The sequence below is a fragment of the Dromaius novaehollandiae genome, unplaced genomic scaffold (genome assembly GCF_036370855.1).
Source record: "Dromaius novaehollandiae isolate bDroNov1 unplaced genomic scaffold, bDroNov1.hap1 HAP1_SCAFFOLD_27, whole genome shotgun sequence".
Taxonomy (NCBI): domain Eukaryota; kingdom Metazoa; phylum Chordata; class Aves; order Casuariiformes; family Dromaiidae; genus Dromaius; species Dromaius novaehollandiae.
Window position 1 is genome coordinate 4916755 of NW_026991415.1, and position 23276 is coordinate 4940030.

The 23276-nt window shown below is 51.6% G+C and overlaps 1 protein-coding gene across 1 annotated transcript; it reads right to left on the minus strand.

The window, feature by feature from the left end:
• Positions 1 to 21150: 21150 nt before the first annotated feature.
• Positions 21151 to 22841, minus strand: LOC135326342 (olfactory receptor 14A16-like). Its single transcript, XM_064504223.1, has 2 exons — positions 22344 to 22841; positions 21151 to 21264 (listed from the first exon to the last, which is right to left on the minus strand). The coding sequence occupies exons 1-2, from the start codon at positions 22839 to 22841 to the stop codon at positions 21151 to 21153; spliced, it is 612 nt and encodes a 203-aa protein (XP_064360293.1).
• Positions 22842 to 23276: the final 435 nt, after the last annotated feature.

The window sequence follows — 23276 nt, forward strand, 5'->3', positions numbered from 1 at the left end:
TTTTCTTTTTTATCTGTGCGGTCCTTCCAACAAAATCAAAATCTTTCTAGCAATTTCTGTCCTTGAAAATGATTAGGTTTTGTTTGTTTGTTTGTTTTCCAAGGGCTCACAATTCCTCAAAGGTCTTGTTTTTGTCATGAGATGGTCTGGTAAAATCAACCTGCAAAGACCTTTATTTTCAGTCACTGCAAACTTGGATTAACTGATGGCTGTTCCTTCACTCCTACTTGATGTTAACATCTATGTATTATTCCACCTTGCTTCTCTTGATGATTTCTTCTTCTCTTCAGCTATCTTACTATTTATTCCTTGCCTTAACTTTAGCTATGTCAGTGTCCACCCATAGTGAGCAGATGCTTTGTGGTTCATGGTGCATTAACACTGAAGAATGTTGCTTTTGGTAGCAATTGGTGCACTCATCTTCCCAAAGTTCAGTCACCTAATACACAGCCATACAGCCTGCTGCTCTGCAGAAGCCACAGGGAGGTGGAATCTCAGAGGAAACCTTAGGGATGGGATGACTCAAGCCCCAGTAGCTCTGTCTCTCTCCAGTGACTGCAGAGATTGGATGACCCATTGAGGCTTAAAGTTGTTTAAATGAGTTATATGAAAAAGCTGAAGATTAAATGAAATTATTTCCATGTCTGCCTATTTGGAGGTGCAATAAAAGGCAATCCTCCATATTTAAGTAGCATTGACTTCTGTAAGACTTGGCCTCAAAAACAAAAAGCTTGCCTCTTACACACCTTGCCTTACTAGACTAAGAGAAGCATTTTTAAACCTGTCATTAAAATCTTAGAAATACAGGTGAAAATAAATTTCATCAGGCAGTTCAGATGCCAGTAGCTATGATAAAATCTAGTCTTTCCTGCTGAATGGGTAACCTCACACTGTATGATTTCTTGATAGCTATTAGTTTTTCTAGATACAAACAGTAAATAAAATGAGGTGGTTTTTTTTCCTGACATGTTCGTTGAAAAAACAAGCAATTAACTTCCGGATCAGATTCCACTATACTTATTTTACCTTTCTTATCTAAACTGTGGTCTCTCTAGACACAGGTGGAGACAGGTATGCTTTACTAAATGGAGAGCCCTCCATTGCTGTCTAAACTGCCTAAACTGTCTAATATAACTGTCTAAACTGCCTAGATTCATCATCTTCTGCAGGTGCCATTCTTTTCCCCCTGACTCTGAAGGGGCAGCAGACACTAACTCTGATGTGAACATTTGCAGTGCAGCAGTGGGATTCAGCTCCAGACAGCGAAGCTGGTGTCTGCAACGCAAGTGGTCTGAGCTCTCATTATATTCAGCAGTGATCTGACCAATAGTATCCACAGAGCTTACAGAGCATTTTTGCTGAACAAATGTAGGGAAGTGATTAGTTGATGAAACCTGGGCATGTAGTGCTATTTTTAGTCTTCTAGGATATTCTAGGATATTTTAAATGCCTACATGGGATGGAAGAAAAGACAACAGACACTTCTGGCTCAGAACCAGCTGATTAAAACCTCTGGTTCATAGATGCCTGTATTTAAGCAGTTGGCCTCCATTGACTATAACAGAAGCTTATATGTCCCATTTCCTGGTGCTCCACAGAGAATGAAAGTCTTGGGGTCCACTGACCAGACCTTAGAACCATTCAGTACCCTCATGCTCCCAGTCTGAGTCAGTGCTTTCTAGAGGGAAGAGACCTCACTCCCCTGGCCTTGCCAGCCCTCCAAACCAGAACATTTGCTGTCTCTGACCTCTTTTCAAGTCATTCTCCTAAATTATTTTACAACTTCCACTCCACATATCCTTTCCCTACTTTTTTGATCTCCAGATCCTTATCAGAAGCAAGACTTCCTTGGCATTGCATGTCTTGCTGTTGGATGGCTTTGAGCAAAGGGAGAGATGAATCTCTGCCCTGATAGGAGGGGAAGGGGGATGAGGGAGTTTGTGTAGACTTCTGCCTCATGCAGAAGTCAAGAAGTCAAGATGGAGTGATGGAGTGTGATTCCACAGAAGGGTCAAGGAGTTCTCTGGACCAAGAAAAACAGAGGTAGGAGCACTCAGTTACCTCACTGGGGATGGCTACCATAGAGATGTCTCTCCCTGAGCTTCCTTTGTAGTTAGTGAAGAGAAACGTCTACTGTTGGATACAAGTCATTTGAGCTAATTTAGACAACTCACTTAAGGTGAGTTGTATCCCTCTGGAAATGCCTTACTGGGTGTGAAGGCAGGCTAAAAGAGGAAGCTCCTTTGGATGGTACCTCTTGCAGGCATCTAGTGATATTCCAGCTGCCCTGGGCATGTATACATCACATACAGAAAACCTGTGCCCTTCAGGGAGGCAGTTTGAGGCCAGGCAGGACGTCCTCAAATGGCCTTGAACACCTACACGTACGAATTCACAGAGCCTCTTGTGTCAAAGTCACCTCAGCCTCACCTGTTACCTCAGGTCCCTCCCAAGTCCATGACAAGAGACCAGCATCTCCACATCTCCAGAGAGGGAGTCATCCTACCTGTTTCAGGAGTCCATCTTAGAAGAGCATCTGTCATTCTCTGATGTGGCTGATTCTGACTGTCAGTGAGATCTCCCTGACCAGCGGAGATTTGGATCCTAGAAGTCTGTTGAAGTGAATCGCAGGGGACTCACTCTTAAAAAGAAATTAAATTTGGGGATACTCAAGGAAATGGTTTTTGGTTTTTTTTGTAGAGATCATTGGGTCCAACACATCCCCTCAAAGAAAAGCAAGTTATGTGGCGCATACTTTTTCCCCTCAGGTATCACCTTGGTATCTCTCACAGCTCAAGTTCTTTTCTCTGTCATACCACTTTCAACCACAGTATTTTCCAGATTTCCCTTTCTTTGTCATTCCCCAGAAAATTGTGCACCTTGTTAGAAAGAACATCTTGTTCACATGCTCAGCTCACCCTGGGATGCAGGAGGTGACTGAAGTCCAGCTCTTCAGGAAATGGGGAATGATTGCGTCACACAGGAATATCCATGCTCACATACTTCATTACTGATCAGGGAGAAGCTTGGCCTGCACCTGCTGGTACTCATTATTTCTGTCTGAAAGGAAGAGAGCACCCACCCAAGGACAGTCAAGCCAAGCCCGTTACTGTCCCAAGTGAGCTCTGTGTGATCCATCACTCCCCTAGTCTAGGGGGTCAGAGTGTGTCAAGAACTCACTGTGCTTCTGCTTGAGACCCCATCCCATGCTGCTGCTGGAAGTCCCCGCTTTCAATCCCCATGCCAAGTTATTGTGGGGAGGAAAAGGAATCCTGGAATGATGAAACCACTTCAGGTGGCATCTGAGACACTGGTTTTCAGAGGCTGAATTATCCTCTGCAGATACTGCTCTGAAGTACATAACAGAGCCAATATCACTGCGCCACGACTTAGAGATCAATACTTCAAATATCTGAAGTTAAGGTCGATGAATGCCACCCAGAGAATTTACACACTGGTTATAGTTATATGCTCAGGGAATTAAGGGTACCCAGAACTTCATGACCAAATTCTGTCACTCTAAAATTACATCATATTCATCCCTCTGGCTATGGGACGGGACTCTTAGGAAAGCTTTCTTTATTACCAACACCCTTGTTTTCTCATCTCCCACTGCAGCAGGATGGTATTGGCTCAGTTATTAACAAACAAACAAACAAACAAACCAACAACAAACATGCTTTCATCTGTGAATTCAGATGAGGGGAAGCAAAGAAAGATGGAGAGAGCTTCAGAGGCCATGGTAAGCACGAACTGTGGGAGTAAAGCAAAGAGAGAGGATTAGGGGTAGGAAAGGAAGAAAATGCAAGGCCTCAGTTCAGAAGAGCTATGTCAGTGAGTGGGGAACAAATGAGTAATTAAAATGTGTTTGTGGGGGGGAAATGATGCAAAGGAAAGCAGAGGAAAGTAATGATTTCTGCTTAAAGTATTGGGAAAATAAGACCCAGATAATATACCTTTCCTCTGAAGAAGAGCCTACAACTTTCTGGAGGGGCTGAGACTATCAGACCAGCTTTCAGAGTTCTCCTCTGCAAGAAACCTGAGAGAACAGGAGGGATGGGATTCACCTTCTCAGATGTAGACACGTTCAGTGGAAAGGCTTGATTCAGTTGCCCACTTATCCCTGCCAATATGGAGATGCCCTGAGGTATCCAAGACATGTACAGGAATGCCATCCCTCAACTTAGCTGGGCAATGGGAGAGAAAACAGCCCCTCAAGAGTAAGGTTTCTCCCACTTCAGAACAGGTGCAACAGGCATGCGGGAACACAGGATGTTGGGAGGCTGGCTGAGCACAAAAGCTCAGAGGAAGATTAAGTCAGGCCCTGCCTCTGGTAATCAAATTACAATCAGCTTCTGTTGATATACTTATCCTATGTTTGTGGCTCCACAGATAATAGCTGTATCTCCTCAGAAGGCCACCCCAGGTGCTGAAAGCTGAGTGAGGGAAACGCCCTAGGCATGCACAGGAGTGAGGCTTTAGGGATGGGCTCATATATGAAGGCTTGAAAGAGACCACTGAACAGCAGAAAAATATTGACTCAGAATAAAAATCACGTTGCATGGGTAATGGTGTAGGTAACCATTTGGGAATGCTCCTACATGTCTAGTGGTAAAAGCTGAAGCCCTGTAGTTGATGTTTGCAAAAAGTTTACCTTGTAATGCATGAATGCGAGTGATATGCTAAGAGCTTTCCTTGAAGGAAAACAACCCCCCCCCCCAAAAAAAAAAAGAACACGGCAAAGAGAAAAAGAACCTGCATAAATTGAACAGCTCCTCACTGAAAATAAAAACACAAAGTTCCTGTGTTTGTTACAGAGATGGAACCAATGACAGCAAACACTGACGGACGACAAAGATCACTGCACAGGTTTTTGTGAATAGTTCCTCATGGTTTGGATGAAGCAAGGAAGCACAAATGCGATTTATCGGACTGTTGGTATCACCAGAACTGCCAACAGACAGAGCTGTTCCTGCCCGGGGAACTGGGATAACTCTCCGTGCCAAGTGTGTGTTGTGTCTCCTCCCGGGCAGTGCTGAGGACTAAGCAATCCTTTCCCACCCTGGGCCTGGTGTTAACAGTATCTGGCTTCGCTCCACTTTGGTGGCTTCTCTCTTCTTTCCGTTTGGTTTCGTTATCCTACCTGAACGTGTGAGAAGGGGAAGAGATGATAACTTTTAGACTAATTGCCACGGCTGCACTTGAAGAGAGCAGAAAACCATCAATGAGCCAAAGTAATAAAATCAAATGGACCCAACTGAAAGCTGCCTCCGCCTCCAAACAAGGGAAGCCCTGTTTCTCCTGGGGAGGAAGGACTGCTGTTACATACTGGGAGCTGTAGTCTGCGAGCACAGGGCTGCCAGGTGGCCATATTGCCCATGGGGCATGATGGGAGCTGTAGTCGGTAATCACAGGGCTGTGAGGCAGCCATGTTGCCCACGGGGCATGCTGGGAGCTGTAGTCTGCAATCACAGGGCTGTGAGGCAGCCATGTTGCCCGCAGGGCAGGCTGGGAGCTGTAGTCTGCCAGCATTGGGCTGCTGGGTGGCCATGTTGCCCGCAGGGCATGCTGGGAGCTGTAGTCTGCCAGTGCTGGGCTGTTGGGCGGCCATGTTGCCCAGGGGACATGCTGGACCCCGGGCTGACTGCCTGGGGCTGGGCCAGGACAGCGGCCGCGAGGAGCAGCGGCCCGAGAGAAGCCAGGGCGGAGATGTCCCTTCGTGGCAGCGCCTGGGACAGTCCCCAGGGAACTATGAAGGGTGCTGTGGCTGCCCGTGGATCCCCAAATGGCCCCGAGACCCTGGAGCAGCCCTGGGGTGGCAGGAAGAGGGCGGCAAGGGCGGTGTGTTGTAAGGGGCAGCGCAGGGGAAAGGGGATGGTATTTTGGTAATTCCTGCTATTTCAGCTCCTTGTCCTGGGCACTTCTGTAAGGGGGCGAGGTCCAGTGCTGCCCCTGCCAGGCTGAGGAGGTGGCATGGAGGAGAAGGGGGTGGCTGGGAGTGGATCCATTCCCCCCGCGTTTGGGGGACAGAGGCTGCTTTGGCCTGGAGCGGGCTGTGTTGTGCCGGGAACCATCCCTGAACATCCGAGTGCCAGCACGGAATCCCCCGGAACTGCTGTGGCAAAGTCCCCTGCTCTGGAGCTGCAGAATAGCTGCCCTTTGACTCGCCCAGCAGAAATCGTGCTGGGAGAGGGGAGGGGACATCACCGAGAGTCATGGGCAAGCTAAGAAGGGAGTGGGAAGCATTTCCCTTTGCTGTGGGAGGTGGGGATGCATGTGGGTTACTTGACATGTTCCCCTTTTCTGGTGTCTTTTGAGAGAAAAGGGAAGGTGCTGCTCCTGGCAAGCCTGTGGGGAGAGCAGAGGGAGGCTTATAGGGAGAGGCAGCACTGAGCTGCTTCCCTCAGGCTCATGACTGCTTTCCAGTCCAGCTCAGCCCAGACCCTCCCCAATTCTCCCCACCTCCCCTGCCCTCTCCCCAGCCCACCCAGCACAGCAGCCCAGGCTGGGGTGGCCCCACAGCAGTGCCCGCCACAGGGGGCTGCAGAGCTCTGGGCACTCACCCCACAGCCCCAGCCCCTCTGCAGGGCACAGCAGCTGCTGGGGGGCAGAGAGGGGTGTCAGCCTCCCCATCAGCTCCTGGGCTGGGGGCCAGCAATGGCCCAAGGAAATGGAGGCCAGGCACTCCATGTCTCCACTGCTCTCATGACCAGAGATCCTTAACCCCGGCTGCCTGCAGCCCCTCTGGGCAGCCCCTCTCCCCAGGACAGCACCAGAGTCCTGGCCCCGGGGCTCCTCAGGCAGCTCCAGTGACAGAGCAGCCTGCCCGGAGCTTGCACACACAGAAACAGGTTCTCATACATTCCTCCCCACAAGCACACAATTGCTCCTTTGCTCTTCTCCAGGGACATCCCTGCTCCCCAGAGAGTCTTTCCCCAGGTGCATGCGTGCGTGCTGGCCCGGCCGGCCATTCCTGCACCCCTGCCCTGTGCTCCCTGCAGGGCCCTGGGCTGGTGGTGCTGCTCTGCAGGGCAAGTGGGCTGTGGGGTCCTGGGGTGTCTCCGCACTGGTCATGCTGGTGAGGGCAGACCCAGCTGGACCAGCATCATGGCACCTGACAAACCCTCCCCAGGGTCTGTGGCTGTGGAGGATGCTTGGAGCAATCACAGGGCATTTCACATTGCTCAGGATGTGTTCAGGGGTGTCATTAGACCCAGCCCACTCCCTCTGCCGAGACTGCAGAGTCCTGATGTGGTGCATTCCTCTGTTTGGCCCTTCACCTTTGGGTGACTCCACTTGGTTTGGGGAGTCTCCTCTCACTGCCCACTCCAGGCACACGCTGCCCTGGAGATGCCCTGTGCTCTCCAGGTGCCTAATATTTCTGTCCAGAGGGATGGGCATCTGTCACCAGCCCTCTAATACATGGGACGGTCCCCAGCAGAGACCTCTTGAGCGCTCACCCTCTCCAGGGGTACTGGGCACCCATTGGACACCCCAACACATCACCCTATGAGTGCATCCCCCTTAGCCCATGCAAAACCCAGGCATGGCAACAAGGCCTTTTCAGGTGCAATTCGCTGCGTTTATTCTCAGCTCCAGCATGGGAAGAAGAGCTCATCCTTCAGGCACAGGACTAAGGAGATCCTCTTTTATTACAGCAATGCTACTTGGGAGGCCAGCTCTGACAGTGGTTGGCAGATTTATAGAAGGCCTCTGGGGTAGACAAATGAGGTTTGCACCTCTGGAGAAGTGGGAGAAATTCAGACATTTGTGCACAAAAATGGCTATCACAGACAGAACTCCCAAAGCACAAGAGTTGCCTGAGGTAAACTGGGAATTGCTTGTGAAGAGAGATGGGCAGCTCATTGCTGCTGAACTAGTACCAGCTGAACCAGTTTCCTCAGGGCATCCTTGAGCTCCTTGTTCCTCATGCTGTAGATGAGCGGGTTCACTGCTGGAGGCACCACGGAGTACAGAACAGCCACCACCAGATCCAGAGCTGGGGAGGAGAGGGAGGGGGGCTTCAGGCAGGCAAACATGTCAGTGCTGACAAACAGGCAGACGACGGCCAGGTGCGGGAGGCACATGGAAAAGGCTTTGTGCCGGCCCTGCTCAGAGGGGATCCTCAGCACAGCAGTGAAGATCTGCACGTAGGACACCACAATGAAAACAAAACACCCAAAGCCTAAACAGACACTAACCACAAAAAATCCAGCTTCCCTGAGATAGGAGTCTGAACAGGAGAGCTTGAGGATCTGGGGAACTTCACAGAAGACCTGGTTCACGACATTACCTTGGCAGAGTGGTATTGAAAATGTGTTAGCAGTGTGCAGGAGAGCATGGAAAAAACTACTGCCCCAGGCAGCTGCTGCCATTCTGACACAAGCTCTGCTGTCCATGATGGTCTCATAGTGCAGGGGTCTGCAGATGGCAATGTAGCGGTCATAGGCCATGACTGTGAGAAGCGAATACTCTCCTCCAAACAAGAAAAAAAAACAAGAAGACCTGGGCAGCACATTCCCAATACGAAATGGCCCTGGTGTTCCACAGGGAATTGGCCATGGATTTGGGGATAGTGGTGGAGATGGAGCCAAGGTCGAGGAGGGAGAGGTTGAGGAGGAAGAAGTACATGGGGGTGTGGAGGCAGTGGTCGCAGGCTACGGCTGTGATGGTGAGGCTGTAGCCCAGGAGAGCAGCCAGGTAGATGCCCAGGAAGAGTGAGAAGTGCAAGAGCTGCAGCTCCCGTGTGTCTGCAAATGCCAGGAGGAGGAATTCATTGAGGGAGCTGACATTGGACATTTGCTCCTTTGAGGCACAGCAGGACTGCCTGAGGAAGAAGAGACATTGAAATGTTAGGACAGACTTCCCTGAGCAAACCTTTCTCATAGAACCCTCCCAAACACATGCCCATTACCTCTCCCCATCTCAGCAGCGCCATCATTGAGCTTCATGGCTTGAACTCTGCTTTGGGCTGGCTGGTTTGCCATGAGGGGCAGCGGCCTCTGCCCATGGGCTCCAGAGGAGTCAGCCCTGACCTCTATTACTGCATACATAGGAACAGAGGTGACTAAACTTTTCTAATTCTGGCAGTTCCAGCCAGATTTAACTCACTCATAATGTTGAAGGCATTTTCAGCATCTTTGCTCCCAGTTCCAAAGAATGTGGGTTCCTGAATAGTTTTAAGGCTTCTTTTGTTTTCTTTAGCTCACTCTGTCACATCAGAGGAGGCTTCTGGGAGGTGGGAATCCTCAGCATTGCTGCTGCACTCAGAGAGACCAGCTGTGATTCCAGAGAGGCAAAAGGATTCACTCTGGCTTTAGTGCAGAGGCAGGAGAGCTGGCCTGGCCATCTCCTTGTTCCCAGCTGCTCTGTGCTTACACCTCGGAGGTGGAGGACAGTTGCACTCAAGTTACCCAAAAAAAGAAACAACACTGTGGAGAGCAGAGGAATCCACTTCCAAAGTGCCCATCAGCACTCTTTGTGAGGGTGTGTGAGGCAGGTGTCAGCCCTCCCCTTCTAGCCAGCAACACCTCGGGCTCCTTCCAGCTGCCCACATCCAGCCTCCCAGCAGCATATCCGTGGCCTCAGTATCTAGGTGGCTTCTCCCTGGGGCACCTAGAGAACATCCAGCTGCAATGGGAGAGCTGGGCCCTTCTGGAGGGCAGCTTGCAGCCCAGCCAGACACCCCAGGGAAATGGTTGAATGTCCTAAGGATGGGGTGTCCTGACAAGAGAGTTGGCTCATTCCCAGCTCCCCACACTGCATTGCCCAGAGCCCCACAGGCTAGAGGGGCACTTGGGCACCTCACTGTCAAGGACACGTCTGCATGGCAGGACCTGCAGGGTCAGTGTTGTCTGAACTGCATCAGAAACCCCCCTGCCCAGAGAGTCCAAGGGGAAGGACAAGGGCAGCATGGGCAGGTGGGAAACATGGAGCAATACCATGACATTTGTGCCCAGGGAGGCAGGGACAGGCAGGCACAGAGGGGCACTCAGCAGTGTCTCCTCTCCTGCATGTCCAGCTGCCGAGGAAACGACTCCTGCCCTGGACCCCACAGCCTTGAGAGCAGAGGGCTGTGCTGGCTGGCAGAGGAGAGGAGGTGCTGGAGCTGACAGTTTCCTCTCACACTCTGACCATGACTCTGCTGCCTGGAGCCGTCCCTGCGGGCAGCTGTTTCTCTGTCCCCACGTCTCTCCCCTGCCAGTGCTCACAGACCCCATCCCACCCGCTGGGTGCTCAGCTCTGCCCTGCAGAAACCTCCCGGGGGCAGGACACTGCCCAGGGCACCTCCGTGGTTGCAGGTGCTCCGGAGCAGGGGAGACAAACCTTGCTGAGGCTGGGAAGGTGCTGCTGGCTCTGTCTGTAGGCTGAGGGGAGGATGAAGGCATTTGCTGAGTGCCTCCCACACCTGCTCCTCTCTCAGTGTCACTGTCTCAGTTCTCTCTCTAAACCTGACAGATCCAATGCTATTTCACCCTGCCCAAACAGAAAATAACTGAAAGCACAGACTCATGACAGCTCCTTCCCTTTCATGGTTCTCCTGCCTTGACCTTCCTTTTGGAAAGTCTCCTCCAGACATGTCCTGGGAGTGAGCTGGAGCTGTGAGCAGCCCTGACCCATGCAGCACCATCTCAGCAGGAGAATGAACCTGCCCTGCCAGGGGTCACTCCTCCCACCCACAGCTTCTCCCCACAGTGCTGTGTGGAGCTCCCTGGGCAGGCTGAGTGCTGACCCTCACAGGTGACAGAGTCACCGCCCCAGGCACACAGCACCGTGGGGCACAGGGACACTGCTCTGAATTACAGCCCTGGGCAGACATGTACACACTCAGGCTTCACTCCCCTGCACCAGTCCTGGAAGGAAGCAGCCATAAGGCCCTGTCCTTGTAATAGTGTGGTAGGGAATCTGTGCTCTAAAGCATCTCCTCCTCCTCTGCAAAGGAGTAGCCAGGAGAATAATCTTTAAAATCATGGGGGGGATGGGTTTAGAAGACCCTTCCTGGAACATCAGTAGTATTGCTCTACAGGCAGAGACTTACTGTGTCAAGGGCTGTGAAGATTCCTCCCACAAGCAGCTCTCCTCTGTCCTCCCACTCCACACTGCCTTGCACTTCTCGCTGCCTTCTCTCAGCTCATGTCAGCAGCAGCAGGCAGTGCCCGCAGCCCTGCTGCTCTTGGCAGAGGAGCTGCTCCTGGATACAGCTGTGTCTGGGCAGTGCTGCCAGGTTGCCATGAGCTCCCTCCATCCCAGGAGACTGGCCCTGCTTGGCAACAGTGGCCCAGCTGAAGGCCTGAATTTCTCTGTCCCTTGTGCTCCCTCCTCCTGGGATATGTTCACTGACGTAAAGCAAAATAATCAGCTTTAGTCCCTCTCTAAACAATGCAGAGAGACCAGCTACAGCATTGTCACTTGTTTCATCAGAGGATGGTTCTCTACGAGAAGTGGAAATGTCCCAGTCTGGAATCCACGTTGCCAGGTCTTAACTAGACAGGACCCCTAGAAGGGGACAAGAAGGGAGCTCATTTTCCCATGGTTCAGGTTTTCATTCAGATGAGTCAGTCTGGGCATCTCATGCCCGTTTAGCAGCCCCTGCGATGCAGTGGGATTCAGCTAACTCCCATGAACTCCACAAACACACAGGAGGTGGGATTCCCCTTGTCAAAACTGAAATGTGAACAACATAGAGGTCTGCATGCAAGTTCCTTGTCTAAGCTCGGGTTATAATCAATGGAAATGGAGGGTGGGAGTCAGTTGCTCGCACATAAACACCTGGTGACAGTTAAAGAGACAGAGGTGGTCCCAGGCATGTGCCAGTGTCTGCTTGCTCTGAGGGAGCAAATGGGAGACCCACGTCCTTATGGGGCATGAGCTAGGGGCCAGGGGGGAATTTCCCAGGCCATCTGAAATGGCAGTAGAAGCCTACTACAACTAGTGTTCCACTCACTATGAGGCTGAGACATATGGAGATTCCAACAGCTAATGTAATTCAGTGCAGACACTTGATTTAATGACATAGAAATAGGTCAGTAGCGCCATGTCAACTAGGTGTCCCTAGCACATACAGCATGGGACCTAGAGGAAAACTATGCCCCTTCAGAGTGGTACTGGGCAAGTACCCCAGGGTGTCTTGGGTTTCCTATCTGTGCCCAGACAAATGAATCCCAGCAGTGCCCTTAGGGAAAGTCCATCCTGTCTACATTCAAGTGTACTGCATAAATGGGAGGCACATCACACCAAGGTCTCCACTCTAGTCTCTGCACTCTCAAGCCCTTCTTGCTCTCTGCCTTCGGAACCTCTTCTCACTCCCCCAGATGATAGGAACAGGGACTGTGCTAATGATGACCTCAGGGTGGCTGGATCAGAGACTGCCAGGCCCAGGGACTTCTTCAGTGGCACCTTGTCCTTCCTGGAGATTGGTTCACCTCTGTCACAGGGCCCAAGGTGCTGCAGAGTCAGCTCAGGCAGCAAACCCCTCTCCTGGCATTCCTGCACAGCCCAGCTCTGTTTCTCCCTGGCCTTGGGCCCTGCAGGGTTTGCTCCCTTAGTGGGAACCTCCTTTCACCATTACATTGCCACCCGCTATCCATGCCAGCATGTCACCACTTCCAATCAAAGCCTTGGCATACATGAGGTCCTTGGTAACATGTTTTCCTGTGACAAATCTTCAGTCAGCACCACAGCTCAGGTGCTGAAGCCAGCACAGATGCAAAGACATGCAGCCTGGGGTGTAGCCAGGAGCAAACGGAGATGCACAAGCTGTCACAGGAATGCCACATGATTGGAATAACTGAGATGTGGTGGGACCACCCGCATGACTGGAGCCCTTCAATGGCAGGGTGCAAGTTCTTCAGGAGAGATCAGCAGGGAAGATGAGGAGGGGGATGTCCTATGTGTGAAGGGGTAGCTTGGATGTATGGAGCTCTTCCACAGGATGGACCAAGGGAGGCAGCTCTGAAGGGCAGCGGAGGTCAGGAAAGCTGGCTAGTAATTCAGGACAGCACCCTTCAAGCACAAGAATACTCCATAATGAATAGTTTGTAAAATCAGGAGACATCTCTGGACCTCAGCATGGCTAAACAGGGAACTCCCACGGCAGCTCCAGGGCAATAAGGCAACGTATGGAAAGGGGAAGAAGGGAGAGGCCGCAAAGGAGGAACTTGGAAACATTGTCCAGCAAAGTAGAGATGGTGTTAAAGAAGCCAAAGCTCCTCTACGACAGAGACACTTGCAGAGCGTGTGAAGGACACAAAGAAGAACTGCTACTGCTTCAGTGACAGTAAAAGAATAAACCAGGAAATGTGGGCTCACTGCTGAATGGGGCAGGGATTCTAGCAAAAGTGGAACTCAGCACTGCTGTGGCCATGTCTGGAACAGTGTGTCGCAGTGTGGGCTGCCCAGTGCTGGAGGAATGGGGAGCAACTGGAGAGGGTCCAGAGGAGGTCTGCCAAGATGGGGTTGGGGGCCTGAAGCACATGGCCTGTATGGAGAGGCTGAGGGACCTGGGCTGCTTTAGCCTGCTGAAGGGGAGGCTAAGGCCAATACAGTAGTTGCCTGTGACTGCCTGTGGCAGGGTGTTTTCAGACAGGACGGATCTTTTCTTGGTAGTGGGAAGCAGCCTGAGAAGAACCACAAACTGCATCTTGAGAAGTTCAGACTGCCCTTCACGTAACAAGAACGTCACTCGTAGGGTAGTGCTGTGGTGCAACTGGACACCCAGAGGGACTCTGTGATCAGCCCCCGGCTTTGTGTTCCAAGCAGCAGCCAGCAAGGACAGAGGGACATCAGCAAAGGTGGGGAGATCCTGCAGTGAGAGCGAGGGGGAGAAGCAGGTTGGGTGTCTACAGCCTGCAGAGAAACAGATGCAGCTTTGGGACAGCTTAGGACAGCCTGTGATGGAGATGACCAAGGGCAATGCCAAGGCTGAAAGTCTCCAAGAGAACTGAGGTCTTTGTCCCCTTTGCTACGGTGAGCATCTGTGCCATTGAGGCCTATGAGAAGGTGATGTTTCCTTGCAGCACTGTGGCCGTGCTGCCTCCTCACCTCCAGGGAGCCCCGGAGGTGCCGAATTGTTGTCCTGCACAAGGCATTGCGCACCCCCCTACCTTCCCCCCCCCCCCAATCTGACACTGCCTCTAGGAAGAGCTGTGAGCGACATGTGAGGCAAAGGATCACCCTACCACGGGGCTGGCTGTAGGGCTTGGCCATTCTGCTTGATAACACACATCAAGGTTGACTTGGCATCAGAGCCACCTGCACATTGCCTTTGCCTACCTGCAATCAGGGCCTCCAACTTTCTGCTCTAATCAGCCCCTGGGGAGACTTTGTTGGTAATGGCCCTCAGTGGGACCTGTTAATGCTCCAAGAAACTTGGAAACTTGGCTTATGACTTTAATTCTTGAGAAGTCTGTTCAGTCTCAGCATCGGAAGTTCATGGGCTGAGCAGAACATACACTCAAAGAGTCATTAAAATGAACAAACCCCGCAGGAGCCATGCCTCTTCCATAATTTTATTCAGCTTTTCAATTATTGTGTGGCTAATTGGAGAGGTTTCAGGAGTGTATTTACAAGAGGAAGAGTTCAATGAGCATCAGAAAAAAAAAAGATTTCTGCTTTTAAAGTTTTCCTTATTTTTCAGCTTACAAAGTAGAGTGAGATCCACATTCTCCAACTGATTTTGATCCAGAGTGTCTCCTAATGAAGTCTGGACATGTAGGAAAAGCAGCATCCTTGAGGTTAGACATCCATGGAGAATACTCTTCCTCACCTCCCCAGCCCTGCCATTTCTCTCTTCAGCCACCGGGGACTTAGATCACTCTGGTTAAAATCTAAACTTTTTCCACTCAAGGCTGCAGCTGAACATTACAGCTCATGTGCACCACTTCCCGCCTGCTCTCCATAGAGAACTAGCTGCAAAAAGACACAGAAGGATTTGTCTTAATTCTGATCAAATAAAAATTTACATGCTCCAGTGTCAGAAGAAATAAAATACACTCCTCAACTGTATGTCAAGTCCAAGTTGCCCCCAGTGAGCTCTACAGTCTACAAGGAATAACCTTCCTTGAAATGTTCTTCACAAATAGTTGGGAAAGGCTGGATAGAAACACAGTGAAGGAATTGGTTGAAGAGAGAATGAGACTGCTGAGAGGCAAGGCGAACTTTAGACTCCCTGAAGTTCAAAGCAGCAACTGGAGGGTGGAGAGGTATCTGAATGCTAAAGAGCAAGAGGAGGAGGAAGACTGGAAAACTATGGAAAACGCATATGCCCAGACTGTCTGATGCAAAGTTGACTTAAGAAATTATCCATTTAATCAGGGCATGTGGAAATGAGTGAAACATTAGTGAAATTAAAGCCACAGCATAGCAGAGAGCAGTGGTAACACAAGTTAAGGTGCAGATAAACATTTCTTCTCCTGAGATTCATGACCTTCCTCAAATTTTCCATTATGTCATCACAGGAAAACACTGGCGATTAATTAAAATTACTCAGTCATGTCAGCTGATGAAAGTGTGCCCTTTTTTTTTTTTTTTTCCCAAATACAAAACAGTTCTTCACCTTTCCAGGCAGAGCTCAGGTGTCCAACCACAAGCAGCCAGTGGCACTTGGAGAGGCCCCGGTGTCTCTGAGACACACCGCTTATCACTCCTCACTCTTTGCACAGAGCGCATCACACTCTGAGGTGTCGGGCTCTTTTGGCTGATGAGGAAAACAGGGTGACCAGCTTCAAGGAAATGCTCTGTTTTTGGATGGCCAAATTCGCACAAATCTCAACATACCTGTGTTAAGGTGATGTTTTCAAGGAGTCCCTAAAACATCTAGCCACACTATTTTTTATTCCCTGCATGGTCAATGAAGTGTGACTCCATTTTAGGGGACAACAGGGAGGAGGCTCATCTCCCCCCATGCCAGACCCCATCAGTGCAGATGTGTCTCTCTGACCCAGTTGCCAGGACGTCCCTTTCTAGTCTATGGAGGGACTCACCTGAGTTGTTTTGAGATACTTCTCATAATGACAAATTAAGGTCCTCTAGGAGCTGCCTCCAAAATCTCCAGCACCACATGGGAACACAACAGCTATCCCAGAGCATCTCAGGCAGCAACAGCCTCTCTGTGTGGCCAAATGAATCACTCCAAAAAGTAGATTCTAGTCATAAGTTGAAATCGTCCCAAGAAATAACTCAATGTGGCAATTGACAAAAAAATCCTCTTTTCCAAAACTTCACACATTTTTACCATTGCTAAATATTTTTTTTTCTTTCTTATTAATTGGCAGCACCATGTTCACGCACTACAGGAATTAGTCTGTCTATGCAAGTGTACCTATATATATGTGTGTGTGTGTGTATATATATATATACATATATACACATTATTCATCAAAATACATTTACCACCAATACTCTGAATGGAGAAACTTTGTTCTGAGGAACTACTTTATTTAAATAGGCACGTTTCAGATCTCTTCTGCCTCTCTGTCCTTTCTTCTTCCTCTGCCTCTTCTCTCTTTACAGAGCTCTCCAGGGAACAGTTCACTGAATCATACAGCACTTAGGGTGGACAAGACCTCTGGACGTCCTCTAATCCCAGGCCCCCTGGTCAGTGCAGAGGGAACTAGATGAGGTTGCCATGGGCTCCCCCCAGTTATGCATTGTCCACAAAGGTGCTGAGAGTGCGCTCCAGCCACTGCACAGGCCATTAATAAAGAGGTTAAACAGTCCTGCCTCACATGTTGATCACTGAGTGATGCCACTAGTAATGAGCTGCCACTTGGAACGTGTACCACTGAGCACAGCATTTCAGCCTGATGGTCCAGCCAATCTTCCGCCTTCCCTATGATCCATTGACCCAGGGCAGATCTCAACAATTTGCCTGTAAGGAGACTATGGGGGACCGTGTCAAAGGCCTTGCTAAAGAGAAGGTTCACAATATCCCCTGCTTTTCCCTTGGGCACAAAGCCATTCATCTGATGGTAGAAGGCAATCAGGTTGGTCAGGCATGGTTTCCATTTCCCCTTGCTCAACCCATGCTGCCTCTTCCAACCCTTCCCCTTCATGTGCTTGGAGATGGTTTCCAGGAGGATTTGCTCCATCACCTTGCCAGGGACTGAGAGGAAGACGACCAGCCTGCTGTTCCCCAGATCCTCCCTCTTGCCCTTCTTGAAAATGGGTGCCATGTCTGCCTTTTCCCAGTCATCAGGAACCTTCCTGATCACCCTGACATTTCATAGACAACTGGGAGCAGTGTTGGAATGACTCCAGCCACCTCTCCCTGCACCCTGGGGTGCTTCCTGTCTGGTCACCTGGACTTGTGTGTGCCCATTGGGCAAAAGTGTTCCCCAGCTGCAGCTTCCTCTGCCATGGGTGAGGCTTTGCTAATACAGATGCTGCCAAAGGACTCAGGGGCCAGGGAGGCCTGGCAGTAGACAATATCCATGAAAGACAAGGTAAAAGAGGCAATGAGCACCTCAGCCTTTCCCCTGTCTTTGTCACTAGGTCCCCTGCCCCACTGAGCAGGGAGACCACATTTTCCTTGGCTGGCTGCCTTCCTTATGCTGCCAACGTCCTTACAGAAGCCCTTCCGGTTGCCCTCTCTTGCTAGCTCCAGCTCCAGCTCCAGCTCCAGCTCCAGCTCCAGCTGAGCTTTGACTTGCCTGCCTCCATCCCTTCTGCCACAGCAAATGTCTGTGCCTTCTTCCTGGGTATCCCATTCCCCCTTCAACCCTCTGTGCACTTCCTTCTGCCTTTTCAAGTGGTAAATCACAAAGTCCCTGTTCATCCATGCCAGCCTCAGGCCAGGCCCTGCTGGACTTTCCTGCAGAATAGAGTGTTCCTGTGCTTTGAGGACATTGTCCCTGAAGATCCAAGGGGGCTCCATGGCTCCTCTGCCCTCCCGGGCAGTCACCCCTGGGATCCTGACAAGGATCCTCCTGAACAAGATGAAATCCTCTCTGCTACACTCCAGGGCTCTGATTCTGTTATTCCTCTTACCTCTCCACCGTCTCACGGTCACTGCAGTGACAGCCAACCTCCACATTTGCATCCCCATCCAGACTGAGCTTCAGGCAAGAAAGAAAGAAAGGGGAAGATGGCACCATCTACTTAGAGGTGCAACTACAGAGCTAGAGAACTCACACTGCAGAAAAGCCTGCATTTCTTCCCCCACCACTGAGGGGATTCAGGACTTCTATGTGGTTAAAGGTGGATGCAAACAATTTCGGGGGTAATGCAGATATGCCTGTGGCAGTGCCTCCCAGGCTGCCTTACAGTCAACGGGGAGGAGGAGGTGTTCACCTGCCTTCTTTTAGATGGTCACATAAAGCACAAATGACTCTTGTCCCATTGCTCTGTGCTTGAAATGGGGCCTGAGGTCACAGGCTTTTAGGATAATCCAGGTTGAAGGGGTCACAGGAGGCCTGTACTGTAACCTGCTGCGCACAGCAGGGCCAGAGAGAGGGTCAGAAACCAAAAAAGGCTCCTGCCAAAGGATTTTGGGGGTGATACAGCAGGAGAAGGCAGGAGAAGGTTGACGAGGCAGTAGAAGTCCCCTGGACAAAAGGGTTTCCTTTTCTGCCTTTCTCCAGAGAATTAAATCCTCAGCTTTCCAGAGAGAACCACCTGGGACACTAGCTTTGCCACTAACATGGAGGCAGAGAAGCTCCTGAGGCCCTTATGGACAGAGGCTGGTCCAAAGGCCACCACCCCAAAGGCACCAGACCCCCAGGCATGCCTGCCTTGCTGCTGGGCACCCTCCAGCCCCAGGCAGGAGGTCTGCAGGGAACAGCGTGGGGTCTGCAGCCTGCAGCCCTGGCCACCCAGCAGGTGTGGTAGGACTCCATCCCTCTACATGAGACTGGGCTCTCCTACATTTCCCTAGTCTGAAGACTGTGTTCCCCTCCAGCTGGGAATACAGCCAATCGGGGAGGGTCAATATGGGAAACACAATCTCTGTTCCAAGGTGTGAAGAGAGAGGGGAGGGCAGAGGGGGATCTGCTCCTGCCCTGGGCAGTGATTCCCTCCCTGCAGCCAGTACAGCCCTGCTGATGCCCTGTAACCCATGGGCCCAGGAGGTGGGACTCCCATCTGCCCTGGCTCCAAAGATTTTTCAGCCCTCAAGACCCAGGATGCAAAGCACTGCTCTGGGGACACCTCAGCAGTCGAAGGGGCTGAATGCCTGGCATGTTCCTGAGAACTCTTCTGCAGTCTCCCTGCACTGGTTTCACTCCTGTTGCCCATGGAGCAGAGACTCCTTTTGAGGATGAACTCAATCCCTGTGTGACTCTGAGGACAGGCTTGACCAGGCAGTACAAATGTAGCAAGGCCTCAACTGAACAACAGTGTCCCCTGCCCAGGACTCTGCTTTCCAGCCCCTTCCTCCTGGAGGATTTGGGTTGGGAGGGACTGCTGGAGGTCTCCAGGACCACAATCTTCTCTGAGCTGGGCTAACTTTACAGTCAGATCAGGTTGGTAAGTGCTTTCTCTAGGAGAATTTTTACAAATCTCTGGGCCCCTGTCCCAGTGCTGCTCAGCTATCATGGTTATTTCTTTTTTTTTTTTTTTGTTAAACTCTTTTGAAATTTGCTTTACTGAATCTTCTTGTTAACTCTTGTGCTTTCCTCCCCTTGGCCCCAGCCAGACCATCCCATCTACTTTGACCAAGGACAATCACAGCTTCCCCTCCAAGTACAGCCTTACTGGGTTCTCTGGGCCCTGTGCAGGTAGGCTGTGGTGGCCAGCTCCAAGCAGAGCTATGTGCTGCAGGTCCCTCTGTGGTCTCAGAGGAGAGTGTATGGAGACATGACGTGACCCAGGGCAGAGCCTGTGAGTTGACACCAGGGAGGAGCTGGGACCAGCAGGAGTGAGAAGAGAAGACCTCCAGCAGCTGCTCTCCACACCAGGGCAGGGAGTGACACACTCGGCGGTGCTCCTGAAAGAGGATGGTGGCACAGGACGGGGGGCACCATGAGCTGTGGTGCTTGGCACTGACCACCTGTGCTGGGTCTGGGAGTACTGGTGGACAGTGCTGGCGGCTGCAGCCCCTGAGAGACCCCCAACCCTGCTAGCAGCAGCAAGTCCCCTCCGCGACCGTTAGGGGTGTCCTGGAGTGTTGTGGCTCCCATCTGCACCTCATCCCTCCAGTGGCCCAGCCCTGCTGCCCTGCACGTGGCCCCACGGCCCCACGGCCCCACTGTGCAGGCACTGCACAGGACCAAGTGCATTCAGGAGTAGGGAAACATCTCCCCAGCATGGTCCCCACAACAGCCCTCGGTGCCCTGGCCACCATGGCCCTCCTGCCCAGCAGCCTCCCACCAGTCCCCAGCCCTTGCCCAGCCCTGATCCTGTCCCCCTGGGCTTAGTAGAAGGCCATGCTCTGGGGTCTGCTGGGGTCTGGGCCCAGGGAGAGAGGCCAGGCGAGGCAGCCATTCCCCCCCATACAGGTGCTGAGCCCAGCAGGCAGATGGAGCTGGTCACATTCAAAGATCACCCCTCAGCAGGACCACAGGGAATGGCCAGTGCTGGAAATGGCTGGTAGCAGGGACTGGGTGTGTGAGGAGTTTCTGGGGACACCTTCTCCTCTCTGTTCATGCAACAACAAGCTGGACTGGATCTTTGTTCTGACAGACCCTGCTTGAGGGCTCCCATGGGAGGAGGATGGTCTACAGGCTGAGTAGACGGCCCCAGGGCCTCCTTTGCATGCTCCCTGCCAGCCCTGCAGAGGACTCAGGAGAGGGCTCGTCCTCCCGGGCTCACAGCTAGATGCCCAGTCCTCCAGCTGGGCACGGAGCCTTGTCTGGGGGTGACTTTTGGGGTAAGGACAAGGATGCAGGGTGGGGGAGATTGTCTCAAGGACATGTGCTGGGGACAGGGCCTCAGGGACAGCAGCAAACTGATGTGGCTTCTGGGTCCTGCTTCCTTCAACGCAAGCTCTGACAGAGTCCCAGCCTTCATTTTGGTGCCACCCATCAGGAGGGATGATGGCACGATGAGCTGGGCGGGTGGGGAGCATTCATCCTTCTTCAGCCACTTCCCAGGCCATGTGGACAGCTAGGACAGCAAGGACTTCTGGCTCTGCACCAAGAGCTCACTGTAGTGTACCCACACTCTGAACCTTTTTTTCTTGGATTAAAAGTTGGCATTCTTCTCTCCAAGACACTTTCAAGCCCAGTTCCACTTCCTTCTCACCTCTCCCAACTCCTCCTCTGAACTCGCTGGCCATTCCCACAGCCCCTCCCCTGTTCTCCCACAGGACCCTGAGGTGATGGTGCTGCTCTGCAAAGCAAGCGGGCTGTGAAGTCATGGGTCCACAGGGTGACCCTGCACTGGCCACGCTGGTCAGGGTGGGAATCAGACCCAACCAAATGAGGATCATGGCTTCTAATCCCTCCAGGGGGATGCAGATGTGGCAGGTGCTTGGAAAGACTATGGAGCATTTCCAAGGGTGCTAGTTGTGTCCAGGTGTGCCTCTAGATCCTGGCCCTGGTATTTCACAGAGGGTGACACAGAGGGCTCTCCAGTCTCCCTTTCCTGTGCCAGCTGGGTCCTCACTGCCTCTGCTGGGATTGCGGAGTCCTCTTTTGCCCACAGATACCTGGGTTTAGCACTTTACCTTTAGGTGACTCCACCTTGGAGGACCTCTCCCTTTGTGAGGTTCCCCTCACTGCCCACCCCAGGCACACGCTGTCCCAGGAGATCCCCTGTGCTCTCCTGGCATCTTCAGCTTCCCCTCCAGAAGGACAGGCATCTGACACTGGGCCTTAACATGTGGCAGAGCTCTGGGTATGTGAAATTGTGACCATTCATCGCCTCCACTGTCACTGGACACCGATGGGGGAGTCCTAAACCCAGCCCTTGGTCTCTAAGAGATCATTGCATGATTATGAGCTTTTTGCTCCTGAAACCATGGAGAACCCTGTGCAGTAGGCCCTTCTGTAGTGCAATTCCTTGGGCATATTCTTAATACCAGCTTAGAAAGAAAAGCCAGCCTTCAAGCACTGCACCACAAAGAACCTACTTTATTACAGAGATACTGTGAGGGAGTCAGCTCTGACTCAGTGTAAGACACAATGTTATATAGGTACCAAGTGAGAGAGAGCAGTCTCAGTGAAGGTGGAATGAACCCAAGCATTTGTGCAGCAACAGGAATAGGAGTACTACTAATAATAGTAACAATAATCATAATAAAACTAAAGTGAACAAACAATGCTCAGTCCTAGTCTGAGATACCGTGGGAGTCATTTGTGGAGAGCAATGGCAATTTTACCACTGGTGAAAAATGTCCATGAAATCAGTTTCCTCAGTGCCTCCTTGAGCTCCTTGTTCCTCATGCTGTAGATGAGGGGGTTCACTGCTGGAGGCACCACCACGTACAGAACAGCCACCACCAGATCCAGAGCTGGGGAGGAGAGGGAGGGGGGCTTCAGGTAGGCAAAAAATGAAGTGCTGACAAACAGGGAGACCACGGCCAGGTGCGGGAGGCACATGGAAAAGGCTTTGTGTCGTCCCTGCTCAGAGGGGATCCTCAGCACAGCAGTGAAGATCTGCACGTAGGACAGCACAATGAAAATGAAACACCCAAAGACTAAAGAAAGACTAACCATGGTAAGCCCGACTTCTCTGAGGTAGGAGTCTGAGCAGGAGAGCTTGAGGATCTTGGGGATTTCACAGAAGAACTGGTCCACTGTGTTGCCTTGGCAGAGTGGTATTGAAAATGTGTTAGCAGTGTGCAGGAGAGCATTGAGAAAACCACTGGCCCAGGCAGCTGCTGCCATTCTGACACAAGCTCTGCTGCCCATGAGGGTCCCATAGTGCAGGGGTCTGCAGATGGCAACATAGCGGTCATAGGCCATGACTGTGAGGAGAGAATACTCTCCTCCAAGCAAGAATAGAACCAGGAAGACCTGTGCAGCACATCCTGAGTAGGAAATGGCCTTGATGTCCCTCAGGGAATTGGCCATGGATTTGGGGACAGTGGTGGAGATGGAGCCAAGGTCAAGGATGGAGAGGTTGAGGAGGAAGAAGTACATGGGGGTGTGGAGGTGGTGGTCGCAGGCTATGGCTGTGATGATGAGGCTGTTGCCCAGGAGGGCAGCCAGGTAGATGCCCAGGAACAGCACGTAGTGCAAGAGCTGCAGCTCCTGTGTGTCTGCAAACGCCAGTAGGAGGAACTCGTTGAGGGAGCTTCCGTTGGCCATTTGGTCCCACTGGGCTTTGGGGACTGTCTAAGGAGGAAAAGACATTGGCAAGGTAGGAGAGACCTTCCTAGGAAAAAAAAATAACATTTC

What these genes read in the sequence shown, in the direction of transcription:
- LOC135326342 (XM_064504223.1), bottom strand. Translation starts at nt 22,841, where the DNA reads ATGGCCTATGACCGCTATGTTGCCATCTGCAGACCCCTGCACTATGGG. An exon ending in TGTACGTGGTGGTGCCTCCA is followed by an intron (nt 21,265 to 22,343) that starts GCAGTGAACCCC and finishes CTTGCTTTGCAG; the next exon opens with AGCAGCACCATCACCTCAGG.